This window comes from Alosa pseudoharengus, unplaced genomic scaffold (assembly GCF_046254945.1).
Source record: "Alosa pseudoharengus isolate Yale_2024_CS ecotype anadromous, Long Island Sound unplaced genomic scaffold, YU_APseudo_1.1 YU_APseudo_1.1_scf_7, whole genome shotgun sequence".
In the NCBI taxonomy this organism is placed as follows: domain Eukaryota; kingdom Metazoa; phylum Chordata; class Actinopteri; order Clupeiformes; family Clupeidae; genus Alosa; species Alosa pseudoharengus.
In genome coordinates, this window is record NW_027468859.1 from 38,068,325 (window position 1) to 38,081,757 (window position 13,433).

Genomic DNA, 13,433 nt, shown 5'->3' on the forward strand with positions numbered 1-13,433 from the left:
GCTAGAGACCTGTTTGCCCTTGTAGTTCATCCACTACAGCATGCCAAGGGTTGGTATATATGCCAATGGTGAGCATGGCAAAGAAAGGTTTATTTAATAATAAAAAATTGACTTCAGTGAGGCATGTATCTGTAAATGGGTAGAACGCTATAAAGAACAAACACTATTAGACCCAGCTGAATGTGTTTTCATGTTGATGAAAGACAGCATTCCAGATCAGCTATATTGGTCCTTACTTTTTATAGCCTGCAGTGTACCTCATGTCCACCTACACAGTCAGACAGAGAATGCGCCTCTGTCGAGCTCAACAGGCACCACCAAGGCCGCCCCAGAGAGCCACTCAACAAATACCTCCTTTCATTTCAGGCCCTGGATGAAAGCATCCACTCACTCCATAACGATGCACGGCGCAAAACATGCTCTTTTTTTATCCTTGTTTATTTATTATTTATCCACCATTAATTTAGCTTTTTTATTTTTTTTTTTAGCAGGATGTGCCCTACTTGACCCGTGGTGCTGTTTATGGCCTCTCTCAGTTGAGGTGCAGGATGATGAGTGCTTTATTTCTGGTGTTTATTTGTTGTTGTGGGATAATCCAAGGCGTGTGTCATCTTTTTGCGCACTCCATCATCCTACACAAGTAATCACTCTCCCAGTAAAACAGAACAGAAGAGTTCCTTGCTTCTGGCTCTACGGAGGCATTCCGTCAACAAATCTTCATCTGATCAACCAATCTTTCTCTCTCTCTCTCTCTCTCTCTCTCTCTCTCTCTCTCTCTCTTTCTCTCTCTCTCTCTCTTTCTTTCTCTCGCTCTCTCTCTCTTTCTTTCTCTCTCATCCATGCCCTGTTATCTTTTCTTCACAGCTGATGCCAGTCTCTCTTCTCCTCTTGTCTTTCTCTCTTCTTTTTCGCTGACCCTCACATTATCCTCTGCGCCCCCCCCCCCCCCCCCTCCTCTTCCTCAGCAGCGCCCCCTGTTGGAGGCTGGGAAGCGCATCCCGTCCTGGAGCGGCCGCCCCATATGGATGGATAAGTTGGTCCTGGGGCGGGTCAAGGTGCCGCACACCTTCAACGTGCACACCTACACGCGGCCCACCATCTGCCAGTACTGCAAGCGCCTGCTCAAGGGCCTCTTCCGCCAGGGCATGCAGTGCAAAGGTCAGCTGGCAGGACGGTGGCAAACGCCTCTGCATAAGCATAAGCTCTCAGAACAGAAATATACAGAATGTCAATATGTCCAGTAACATGGATAGTTTCCTTCAGGAATGGTGCATATATACAGCACACACATATTCATACTTACACACACGCATGTCTATATCTATATATACAGCTTTGGCACACATACAGTTGTGTAAACATGTGTGTAACTATTACACTGTTAATTGGTACTACCAAGTCTTTACTATTACAGTAGAAAAGCTTTGGTAATGTGTATTGCACTGTGGACCAATTGTAGAACACACTCTCTGTTTTAAGTAAAGTATACGTTTCTGTCTAAAGCAAAGTACATGTTATTTCTATGTGTTTTCATGTCAGATTGTAAGTTCAACTGCCACAAGCGATGTGCGTCCAAAGTGCCAAGAGACTGTCTTGGAGAAGTAGTCTTCAATGGGGGTGAGTTTGTCAGAACTGCACTTTGTTTTCGTTGTTCACTTAATCATTACGTTGTGACGTTGTAAATCTGCCTCCCTCTCACTGTTTTATCCCTCTCCATCTTCTTTCTTTCTTTCTTTCTTTCTCCCCCCCCCTCTCTTTTCCTTCCCACTCCCAGAGCCTGCCAGCCCTGGGCCTGACTCTGAGGTCACTATGGAGGTGGACAACAGTGACGTGAACAGCGAGGGCAGCCGAGGCATGGACGACGCCGAAGAGGTGTCCACACCAGAGGACAAGATCTTCTTCATGGACTCTCCCTTCATGGATGCAGACAAGGACGATGGGGAGACGATCAAGACCATAAGGTAGTAGTAATAATAATAATAATAATAATATTAAGTTACATTTATATAGCGCCTTTCTCAAACTCAATGTTGCTATTTTTGCCTGTTGATTATACATTTTGAATATGTTGCAGACTCATGTTACTGTCATGTTGTAATTATTGTCTAATTTTAGAATCAGTCAATCAGAATCTTTGGTGTTACATTAGATCCCATGTAAGCTATAAGGACAATTATCTTGACATATTTTCCATTTATTGTCAAATATGTGCATATAACATGTGTTGGTGTCTCTGCTGTGCAGTCCCTCCACGAGCACCAATATCCCGCTCATGCGCGTGGTCCAGTCCATCAAGCACACCAAGCGGCGTAGCTCCACAGTGGTGCGGGAGGGCTGGATGGTGCACTACACCAGCAGAGACAACCTGGTAGGATCACACACCAACCGTTTGAACGCTTCTGAAGTCAATGTCATTTGTATGGCATGTTTTTTTTTTTTTTCAGTAAGCCTTCTGGGCAACTACATGCAGCCTCAAATGCAGGCCATTATAAAAGAGGAGGTTTTTAAAATCTCCATCGGACCTTAGAAAAGGTTTAACTCATGTGGTAGGATCACAGGAGCATATTCAAATGGATTCAGTACTGGGAAGATCAAAGATCGCCTTCAGAAGACCTTTTCAACTTGTTGAATCTATTCAAAGTTATGTTAAGGGATAACTGCTCCAATAATTCTACTGATGCTCCAATATAATGTTGATTCCAAGATGTTCTTTTACTTTGAAAGAAACCGCAAGGTGGATGAATAATACGCATAATATCAGCACCATATAAAAACAATTGTGAGCTCATATAATAATAACAGGCCTATCTGATAGAATTCAACATGTTTAATGGTAACCTGTTTTCAACGAATGGAAAGGCTGGGAGTACTGACAGCCCTAATTTCTTGATGATTTGTGGAACTGTATGACTTTATGAAAACATTGTTGTACGGTGTGTCATGTCACTTTCCACTCCTTTATTTCGTTCCTTCAGAGGAAGAGACATTACTGGAGACTGGACAGCAAGTGTCTCACCCTCTTCCAGAATGACGGCGGAGCCAAGTATTACAAGGTACCTCGTCATTCAGCCTTATCACGCTCAATTGAAACTGACGGTACAATGTTGGTAATGGAAACCGTGGGTGAAATGATATGCTGGTATTACAGTGACCGAAGGGAAAGCATGCATTATTCATTTTGTGTTGTGGAACTTTTTAGGTCATATTATACATTGACAGGTGTCCGCCATGCAGGCATCCGTATCGTTTTTAAAACACATTGTAGATTTAGGGTTCCATTTTTGGAGACTTGGTGAAAAAGGAGCAGGAGCAGTTAGTTTTGTGAAATGATATGTTACGCCCAAGCCAAACATTGATTTAGTGTTCTGTATTTCAGTTAAAAATAGGTGTTCGAGGTGTTTTCAATGAGATGAGATTAGACTATGGGCTGTGAGGATTTATTTTGTGTCTGCCACCTACAGACAGGCAGGGCAACGGGCGGATGATTGGCTGGTTGGCTGGCTTCCCTGTGTCTGTCTGTCTGTCTGTCTGTCTGTCTCCTTCTATCCTTCCCTCTCTATTACTCTCTCCTTTCTGTCTCTTCCTCCCTGTCTGTGTTCTGTCTCTCATATATTCTCTCCATTTTATTCCATCCTTCATCTCTTCCTTCATGTCTTTGACCTGGCAGGCTCCTCTGAACTTGAACCCTTCTTTGAAGTACCTAGAGAAAGAGAAACAAAGACACTAGATGGGGGGGGGGGGGGGTGAAGGGGGCAAGGAAGGGGGGAAGGGGGGACTGTTGGCTGATTTAAGGTGTGCTGGGGGTGGGGGTGGGGTGTTGGAGGAGGGCTTCCCTCCGGTGCCCTTGGCCCGCTTCCACCCCCTGGCCCAGGGCCAGCGTGGCTCGTGCCCAGATCACAGAGGCACGTCCTGCCTTCTAATCAGGCCAGAGCCTGCGTTTTGATGTGGCGGTCTCGGTCTCGGCCCAGCGAAACCACAGGCAGCCCGTCTGGGCTTGGGCCCAGGCCTGGAGCAGGAGGAGGAGGTGGAGGAGGAGGTTCCTTCTGGAAGGGCCCGTGTAGCAGCGGCTGCTGCTGGTGCTGATTCACCACCTCCAGACTGCGATTGGCTGTCTGGCTGGCCGGGCCAGTGTGCCTGCCCTTCTGGGATGGGTCGGTCTTCTCCGTGTCTCACTTTCTGTCTGCCCTCCCCTCCCTCTCCTCTTTTCTCTCCTGCTTTTTCCTTTCTTTTCTCCCCCCCTTTCCTTCCCCTCCCTCTCATGGGACTCTTTAAAAGAAAGAGGAGGTGAAATCTGTGAAGGCACTCAGTCCAGCTCTGAGAAGCAGTTGTGTGAGGAACTAGGCGTGCTAGTGGTGTGAAGTACAACCGCTTTTCAAACCATGTTTACAAGTTAAACCAAACCAAGCAGGATCCTGAGGATGTACTAGGGCCAATGTAGAACAGGATACTTCAACAGGTCAACAGGATATTAGATATTGGGAATCAACGACACAAACCCAAACTCAGCCATCTGTCTGTCGGTCTCTGCACCTGACGTCCTCCTCCGCAGGAAATCCCACTGTCGGAGATCCTACAGGTGGAAACGGCCCATGACTTCCGGAACCTCGCGCAGGGAGGCAACTCGCACTGCTTCGAGATCATCACCGACACCATGGTGTACTACGTGGGGGAGAACACGGGCGGACACTTCCACAACCCGGCGCTGGCGGCCTCGGGCGTGGGCCTGGAGGTGGCCCAGGGCTGGGAGAAGGCCATCCGCCAGGCCCTGATGCCTGTCACGCCCCAGCCCAGCGTCTGCACCGGCCCCGGCCAGGGCAAGGACCACAGTGAGTACAATACTCCGGCTAGCAGGCTTGTGTGCGTGTGCGCACGCGCTTTAAAAGAATATTGGTGTCATCTTCAAATTAATCTCAATATGCCACAGGTAGGAGGGATACTGTTGCCTTCCATCAGTAATAAGATTTCATTTGTTGTTTTTTGGTTGGATTGTTTTGGATTGGATTATTGGATTTTTAAGAAATTGGGGTTATTCTGGGTCATATCCGTTCACCAGATGTGTTGTGTGAAAGGGCCCTTTTGAAAGCTTGACTGCAGATATCTTGTCACTCTGACACAGCTGATTGAGAGTGAAGAGAGAGAAGAGTTACTGTAGCCTTGATTAAATCAACTTTCTTTAGGCAAGTACCTCTGTCTGAGATCGTTCAAAACATCAGTGAAAACATACTAAAGTAAGTTTTACTATAACTAAAGTACTAAAGTACTAAAGTATAGTAATAGTCCTATAGTTGTGCATGCTGTTTTGTCCTCTTCTGTAATTCGGTTAGCCATGCGTATAAGACTGCTCTAAGCAAGAGAGGTGAGCGCATCCTGTCAGGTTAGCTGAGGTGGTGTCACCTTCAGAAGTGTACCCTGTAATCTGAGTGCTTCTCCTCCTCCACACCCACAGTCTCGTGCATTTAAACCACTGGAGGTGGCTGTATTTTTGCCGCTGCCTTGATAGATGAAGACACTGCCTATTTGTTGAAAGAGCTTGTTATTTGCAGATGCCCAATCTCCTGAATGCCCATGGTCCACTCTTTGAGCATTAGTGTAGCAACATGTGCTCGTACCAGTATGGTGGAAAGATTGACTGAGATGGCGAGTCACATTGGAAAAAGGAAAACATTCACAAACCACCGAGCCTAAGGTTTTTAGCAGATAAATGAACATACCATTATCTGAAGGGTTCTTTTCATGTTGTCTCACTCCATCTGCAAACATGTCCATTTATCCATCAACAGTTATATAATTAATGCAATTTTGTGCTGAAATGTAAAATGGCACAGAGTGTATTTTTCCCAAGGAGTCAGATTGTGATCATAGCTATGAAAATATGGCAAAAGAAATATCAAATGTTTTGCCTTGAGATGTGAAATGCAGCAGTGCCAGTCCTTTAAGAGAAAGTGACGTAACAGCCTTAACTCAGACTAGACCAGATTTGGCCCTCTGAAGGGCTGTCCAAGCTATGGGCTTGACAATTTTGGTTGCAGATCAATGGTCAGTGTTATGGAAAAGAGTTCCGCCTGAGATGACCTGCATGTAGTGACCCATTTTAGGGACCAGCCCGCTGTGGTCCGACCTTCACCTTTTTGCCGGCTGCTCGAAATCAATTGTTCCCACAGTGCTCTTCACAGCCAGTGAACTGGAATGCTGGCTTCGCATGGTCTGGTGTAGAACGATATCTGATTAAGGGTGATTAGGTTGTGTTGTATTCCATACTAAATATGGCTGGGCGGAATCCCATAAAATGCACAGCCTTTATGATGCCTGTGCAGTCTGAGCCCATTATGAGCGGTTATCCAGTTGAATGTGCTAAAACATCTACAACTCCGATTGTATATGTGCAGACAGTTTTGTAAGAACTGGGCATGTTGCCATTGATCGTAAATGGCAGCGAGGCATTTAGCTGAACAATTGGTCTACAGACCAATTGAAGTTGATGCATTGCTACATATGGTTAGTTTCAAAGCTGTACTAGCACAAATGTGTCTGTCACATATAAACTCAGAACCCTTTTGTTGTTTTGATTGCCTCTACAGATGAGCTCTGTGTCAGTATATCAGTGTCAAACTCCCAGATCCAGGAGAATGTGGTAAGAGACAAAAACACATTTAATGCATTTCATCATTCAGTTGACTTCTTTTCACAGAATGACTGGAATGTTTACAGTGACACATTACATCGGCTTAATGATAAAAATCATCATGAAATAGTGCTTAATTGTCCACAGTGTTTTACTTAATTAACTTGTTTGAAGTGGGGTCTCATTTGCCTTTGTCTGTGTATTCACTTTAACCTCATCATCATCATCAGATGTGGTCTCATGCTAAACAGTTCTATTCTGTGGTCTAATTCCCATATAAATATTTTCCCGTCTGTTTTAGGATATCAGCTCCGTCTACCAGATCTTTGCCGACGAGGTCCTTGGTTCGGGACAGTTTGGGATTGTCTATGGTGGTAAGAAAAAAGCCTGCTCCTCCATTTCATAGCCTGTGCCCACAGTTTTCTTTCTTTATAGTGGCTTTCGAGTGTCGAGGGAGACTGCTTGTTTTTCTTCCTTTGCTTTGCAAATAAACTTTTATTAGTCCGATAGAATTCCTTTTGTCAGTCTAGGCTTATGGTATTCCGCGGCGGCTCCTTCCAATGAACGGGCGCTCTCTGTCTAGCCTCTGACACACACACACACACACACACACACACACACACACTGCCTGTGGTCTTGGTCAATTGAAACAACACACACTGTCTAGGCGCTGCTCGTCTCATACTGGACTTTTGTTTCAAACTCTTACAGGCAAGCACAGGAAGACCGGAAAAGACGTTGCCATTAAGATTATCGACAAGATGAGATTCCCCACCAAGCAGGAGAGCCAGCTGAGAAACGAGGTGGCCATTCTGCAGGTACGACGACGGCAGTTGAAAGAATGGCATTCGTTTCAAGCGTACATTAGCCCTTTTGAAGACGGGGATGAAAGGAGTTAAGATTGGAGTGTGGTTAGAATGTCATGTAAAGCAGAGCCTGTTGAAGAATCTTTTGAATTAACCCTTTGATGAGCTCTGTTGTTGAAAACAGCAGGAGGCATCTGTTAGCCAGCTGTGTGGTGCCGTGCAGTGACCTTACTTTGTAGTCTCAGGAGTTTTTTTTTTAAATATTTATTCTCTCTCTCTTGTGGCGGTAATTCTCCTCAGAGCCTGCACCATCCCGGCATTGTCAACCTGGCGTGCATGTTCGAGACTCCGGAGCGGGTCTTTGTGGTCATGGAGAAGCTTCACGGCGACATGCTTGAGATGATCTTGTCCAGCGAGAAGAGTCGCCTTCCCGAGCGCCTCACCAAGTTCCTCGTCACCCAGGTCAGAGTGGGCTCTTTTGAAGAGTGCTAATTCAAGGAAACATTCAAAATAGTGCCAGAGATTTCCACTAGTTTGGAACAATGTCTGCTTCCTGAACATTTAGGCTGAAGTCCCTAACATTAAGGGGAATTCCCAGTCGAGGCAGTTCAACCATCAGTCCTGGGTTCTGAAACTCAAATGTAAACCATTTAAGCCACCTCTTTACTATAAATCATGAATTAATAGCACTTTGGCGCAACATCACTTGTTTAAAATTAGCTATATAAAATGAATGACCTTAATAAACGTGTGAAGAATTGACCCACTCTTTTTCTGCTGTCCTGGCATGGAGATAGGCATGTGAAAAGCCTTCATCTAGATCTTTGTCATGCAGTGTCATAATCTCAGTACCGACCCCTTGATTCTTTTCTTGCAGATTCTGGTGGCTCTGAGACACCTCCATTTCAAAAACATTGTCCATTGTGACCTGAAACCGGAGAACGTGCTGTTAGCATCTGCAGAGCCCTTCCCACAGGTGGGTGACCGTAGCCTCCAGCATGACAAGAAAGGATAGTGGACGTGGGCTGGACATAAGGCTTCAAATAAATGTGTTATAGTGGAGCAGGAATAGACATGTCGTGTGAGATGGATTTAGTTTAATCTTGGATTTAATATCTGTGGAGAACAGCAACAGCATGATATACTTTATGATATACTTTTAGTTAAGCAAATAGAACAGAGTTTTACCTAAGTGAACAAACAGCACAATGTAGACATGTAGTGTATGTGTGTACTGTTTCCTGAGACCCAGGACTCCCTGTGATCTAGGATGCCCTTCAAGCATAGCACTGAAAAGCACTCCCATTTACTTTGGAAATCTAGGTGAAGCTGTGTGACTTTGGCTTTGCCCGCATCATTGGGGAGAAGTCTTTCCGCCGCTCTGTGGTGGGCACCCCTGCCTACCTGGCCCCCGAGGTCCTCCGCAGCAAAGGCTACAACCGCTCCCTGGACATGTGGTCGGTGGGGGTCATCGTCTATGTCAGCCTGAGTGGAACGTTCCCCTTCAACGAGGACGAGGACATCAACGACCAGATCCAGAACGCTGCCTTCATGTACCCACCCAACCCCTGGAAGGAGATCTCTGGGGAAGGTGAGGGGGAGCTGCAGGGTTCTGATGGTTGTCGGGGAGACGGAGATGCCAACACAGGAATAGGCACGCTCAAATCCAAAAATAAATCCCTCTTTGGGTGCGAGTTTGAAGACTCTAAAAGGCTATGAAAATAAAGTTGAAAACCACACTCACAAGCGTTTGCTCTTGATCTTAGTCTTTATTGGACCATGTCTTCAACAAACGTACGCGTTTCGGCCTTAGACCGGGTACATCTACATGCTGATGATGCCCTAGGGCCGAAATACATACGTTTGTTAGACATGGTCCAATAAAGACTTATTAAGAGTAATCGCTTGTGAGTGTGGTTTTCAACTTCAACTTTTTAGAGACAGATGTTACCACAGGATATAGATACACTCTACAGCTTGGCCTTGAGTCTGAAAACATCCTAAACAGAGCTTTTCCATTTGTATACTTATTTGTTGATTTGATTACTCTTTATTTACTCTCATAGCAATCGACTTGATAAACAACCTACTTCAAGTGAAGATGAGGAAGCGTTACAGTGTGGATAAATCTCTTAGCCACCCATGGCTGCAGGTAAGAGTCTCTTAAGCAAAGATTCTAGAACAGAGCTCCGCTCTAGAATCTTTGCTCTTAAGTCTAATCGTTAGTCTTTTTGTAATGAGTGCATCTACTAACTCGTTTCCTCATCTTGAGTGATGTTGGAGTTGATTGTGATGTTATACTCTTGGTTTTGAAAAGTTTCAATTCACATTTTGTTATCTCTGACCACTATGTTTTCTGTTGTCTTAAATCAGGATTACCAGACCTGGTTGGACCTTCGGGAGTTTGAGACGCGCCGTGGAGAGCGATACATCACCCATGAGAGCGACGATGCTCGCTGGGAAGAGTATGCAGACGAGAGGAGCCTGCCGTACCCCAAGCACTTCATCATGGCTCCAAACCTGGACGACATGGTGGAGGACCCCTAGCTGCTGGGAGGATGAACTACAACTTCTCCCAAAGTGGTTGGAGGAGGATAGTTGATTTTCCTCGGACTCTAGGCAGCGCAGGCCCTGTGGTCATATGGAACCAATCTGCCTTTAGAAACGGTTTCGCAAGAAACTTCGGGGGAAAGAGACATGGGGTCTTGTCCTGCACCCGTGTCAATGCCCTGTCGCACGAAAAGTGAGTTCTGTGTATGGCTTTGGTGCCTATTGTGGTGCATGCAACAGTGCCCTACCACTGTTGACACACACAATCAGGGCATGGTGGGAATTTTTTCAGGTTTCTTTTTTTTTCCTTAAAGAACATTCCAGAGATTGGATGGGGCTCTCTCTCTTTCAGTCTCTAGTCTCTGCTGCCTTTTTCAGCTAGCCATAACACGAGTCTCTTGAGCCTGAAAGATAAACTTTGAGTGTTTGGGAACCCTTCTATTAGAGTTAGTTAATAAACATTTGCACTGCCATTCAAAACCAGCGAAGGGCTCATGGTCTGGACCAAATCCAAGAGAGATGGATGCTTGAGATTTTTAGCTTCTACCCAGCGTATTTTTCTAAACTCCTCGCCTTGTGTTTTTAAGATGTTCCCCAAAACTACAAGTGATTTGAGCTTGCTTGAGAGTATTTTGGAAAGAAACATGTATATGCAATGGTTTTATGTGAGGCTTTTAAACTGGAACACACAAGAAATATATACTGTGCAAAAATATTTTACATCCTTCTTCTTCGCTGAAGCAGTGGTCCTAAAGTCTTGTGTTGTAAATGTACATGTTTGCCCCAGTTGCCTTTGAAATGAAATCTGTTTTTCAGAGTCTTCTGGGTAAATTACTGTCACTGTCACTTGTGTTTTGCTTTCTGAAGTTGAGAGTGTTTAGCATTTCATATTAATGACCATTTTTAACGTGTTCATGCTGCTGGTAGCGCCTGTTGTAAGCAGCCCCTCAAGCCTTTGATGGATGAAGGAACGTGAAGGTAGCTGTTCAGCTCACCCAGGCAAACCTAGATGAAGAAGTTGTTTGAATAATTATAAACACACACACACACACACACACACACACACACACACACACACACACACACACACACACACACACACAGGCATGTACGCACACACACACACACACACAATCATGTACGCACGCACACACACACACACACACGCACGCACGCACACACACACACACAAACACACACACACACACACACACACACACACACAAACAGTATGCTCTGTCCAAGTGTGAAACATCAGCATAAGAGCTGTTTTTTGAGTCCCGTCTCTGTTTCGTTATATCTATGACTACCAGCAAAATCCTGAGAAAAGACACAGTTGGGAACAGTCGGCGCTGTAAAATGGACAATCAGCCAGCTTCCTCCCGCTGGGCCTCCAAAGTCAAAGCACACGAAACAGAGATAGAACAGAGGAATGCCTGTTCCCTCTGAGTCCTGAGAATTGAAGATGAACTTAAGCATTTCACAATGTGTATTGTGTAACACTGCTGAGGGGTTAAAAAGCACATGAAGATGGCTGAAGAGTTGTTGGTACAGGTCAAATATTTCAGGTCCAGATGCCTTTAGTGCATGTTAATGGCCATTCATCATGGCGTTGGAGTTTTGAAATGTTTTTTTTTTTTTTCTTAACATGCAGAAGGCATAAGTCACTCAGTGGAAGTTTGAATGAATGCATTCTCTCACTATAGGTCTACATCTACAAAAGGTTTTGAATTCAGATATATTTTTTCTACCATTTATGACCAAATGTTGTGTTTTTAATTCTTGGTAATGTGACCGGTTTAAATGTTTCTGTGGATACGTTATGAGTGTTGTCATTGGTCTTATGTAATGTCCTGGTCACACACATTGTGAGGTGACCAGGTCTGATTTGAAGGACACAGTGCTTTTGTATGAACCTACAAAGAGACTCCTAAGGCTTCATATTGCTGTGTGTTCACTATAGGCTTTCACTCAGGCTTAGACAGTGGACATGAATGAACCATTGATGCAGAGATGCTACCGCCAATATGTGTACTTTGCCTCGTTACTATGCTGGTTGTGTTATGAAGACCACAGTGCGTCTTCATTAGTTCCGTACTCAATATGTATGTTTTGTTTTAGTTTCCTGTAGTGTGCAATCACTTCTAAGAAAAACTCACTCTGGCTTGTGTTGGTTGATTGGCAATATGCTGGTTGCATGTGTGCAGGAACTCGGTATGCCTTAAGTAGCGCGTTTGTGTTGGTGTGTAAATGCACACAGATTCAGGTCGATTTTGAGTTGGTATGAAGCATTTTCTCCCCAAAGTGCTTGTGTTCACTATTATTTTTGTAGTATTCTTTAATCGTGTAGCATCTATGTGAAGATCCTTTCGTAAGTCTATTTCTGTATTTTTCTGTATTTTGTATGTATGTGTGTATGTGTGTGTGTGTGTGTTTGGCCTACCTTCACTGATGCATTTGGAACAGATCCATCTGCCCTGGCTTGTCCAGATTTGACATTTGATCCTTCAATAAGCTCCAAATTGAACGGAAACATTACAGTAAGGCTGTACATCTGCTGAAAGGGAGGCTGTGGGCATAATACCGCTAGTGATGTTATGTCTTAACTTTTACAAGCCCCCACTCCATTTAGTCACAGCAGAGCCACAATTAAACATCCTCTTTGTCAGGAGAGATCAGCAATAAATGTGGTGGAAATTTGATTCTTTGACAATTTTGAGACCGTGTTTACCAGTGAAAGACCCTAAAATGACGTTTTCCTGTGAAATGTTTGACAGTTTGACAGTTTGAATTTGGGAGCGGCGAGGTTTACTGGATTACTTTGGGATTGTGACGGCCGACCGTCATTCCTTTGTAACTTGAACTGTGATTATAATAAGTTGGGTGGATTCTGTCAATGCGACCAACCACCGCTACCCTGTGAAGGATGCCATATTTATATGTCTAAAGCACACATCTATGGGTGATAAACTTCCTGAGAATCATATGAAGCTCATGCTGCCACTGGATTGGCAGATGTCAGTGTTTTGTATGTTTTACTACTCACATATCTTAATAAAAACAGCCTCTAACATCTGATTCTAGCCTCGGTATTCTTTCTATTGTTGGATTTAATCAGAGGGGTACAACACATACACTGAATTCTACTGTACCCCAATATATCAATACACAGAAGCACACGTTTAGCTATATATGATATGGAGGGAGACTGCTAGCAGAGAACCTCAGAGAATAATTAATGAATCATTAGAGTTGATCCATACCGGTCATTTAACCTTTTCTCGGTTAGATTTGGGGGAGGAGGGGGGCTGTATTAAAGCTTGTCAGGGCTGCCTTGGGCCTCATGTTAAATGAACAGCACTGGTTTGTGGGGGAGAGGAGTGGATAGTCAAGGCTGCCTTGGGCCTCATGTTAAATGAACAGCACTGGTTTGTGGGGGAGAGGAATGGATAGCA

General features: G+C 44.6%; 1 protein-coding gene across 8 annotated transcripts in view; it reads left to right on the top strand.

The window, feature by feature from the left end:
* The window catches only part of LOC143110405 (serine/threonine-protein kinase D3-like), a 42,905-nt gene extending 29,849 nt beyond the window's left edge, over positions 1–13,056 (top strand). For 3 of the 8 annotated variants that reach the window (XM_076273290.1, XM_076273293.1, XM_076273291.1), the window contains exons 6-19: positions 966–1,158; positions 1,540–1,617; positions 1,775–1,961; positions 2,245–2,368; positions 2,976–3,053; positions 4,550–4,826; positions 6,579–6,631; positions 6,924–6,996; positions 7,334–7,440; positions 7,729–7,890; positions 8,306–8,404; positions 8,752–9,082; positions 9,495–9,580; positions 9,802–13,056. In XM_076273290.1, coding sequence (XP_076129405.1) covers positions 966–1,158; positions 1,540–1,617; positions 1,775–1,961; positions 2,245–2,368; positions 2,976–3,053; positions 4,550–4,826; positions 6,579–6,631; positions 6,924–6,996; positions 7,334–7,440; positions 7,729–7,890; positions 8,306–8,404; positions 8,752–9,082; positions 9,495–9,580; positions 9,802–9,975 — 2,022 coding nt within the window. In that variant the 3' untranslated portion in view covers positions 9,976–13,056. The remainder of the gene's footprint in view (positions 1–965; positions 1,159–1,539; positions 1,618–1,774; positions 1,962–2,244; positions 2,369–2,975; positions 3,054–4,549; positions 4,827–6,578; positions 6,632–6,923; positions 6,997–7,333; positions 7,441–7,728; positions 7,891–8,305; positions 8,405–8,751; positions 9,083–9,494; positions 9,581–9,801) is intronic. The other 5 variants (XM_076273292.1, XM_076273294.1, XM_076273295.1 and 2 more) reach the window with 3 other exon arrangements.
* The last annotated feature ends 377 nt before the right edge of the window (positions 13,057–13,433 follow it).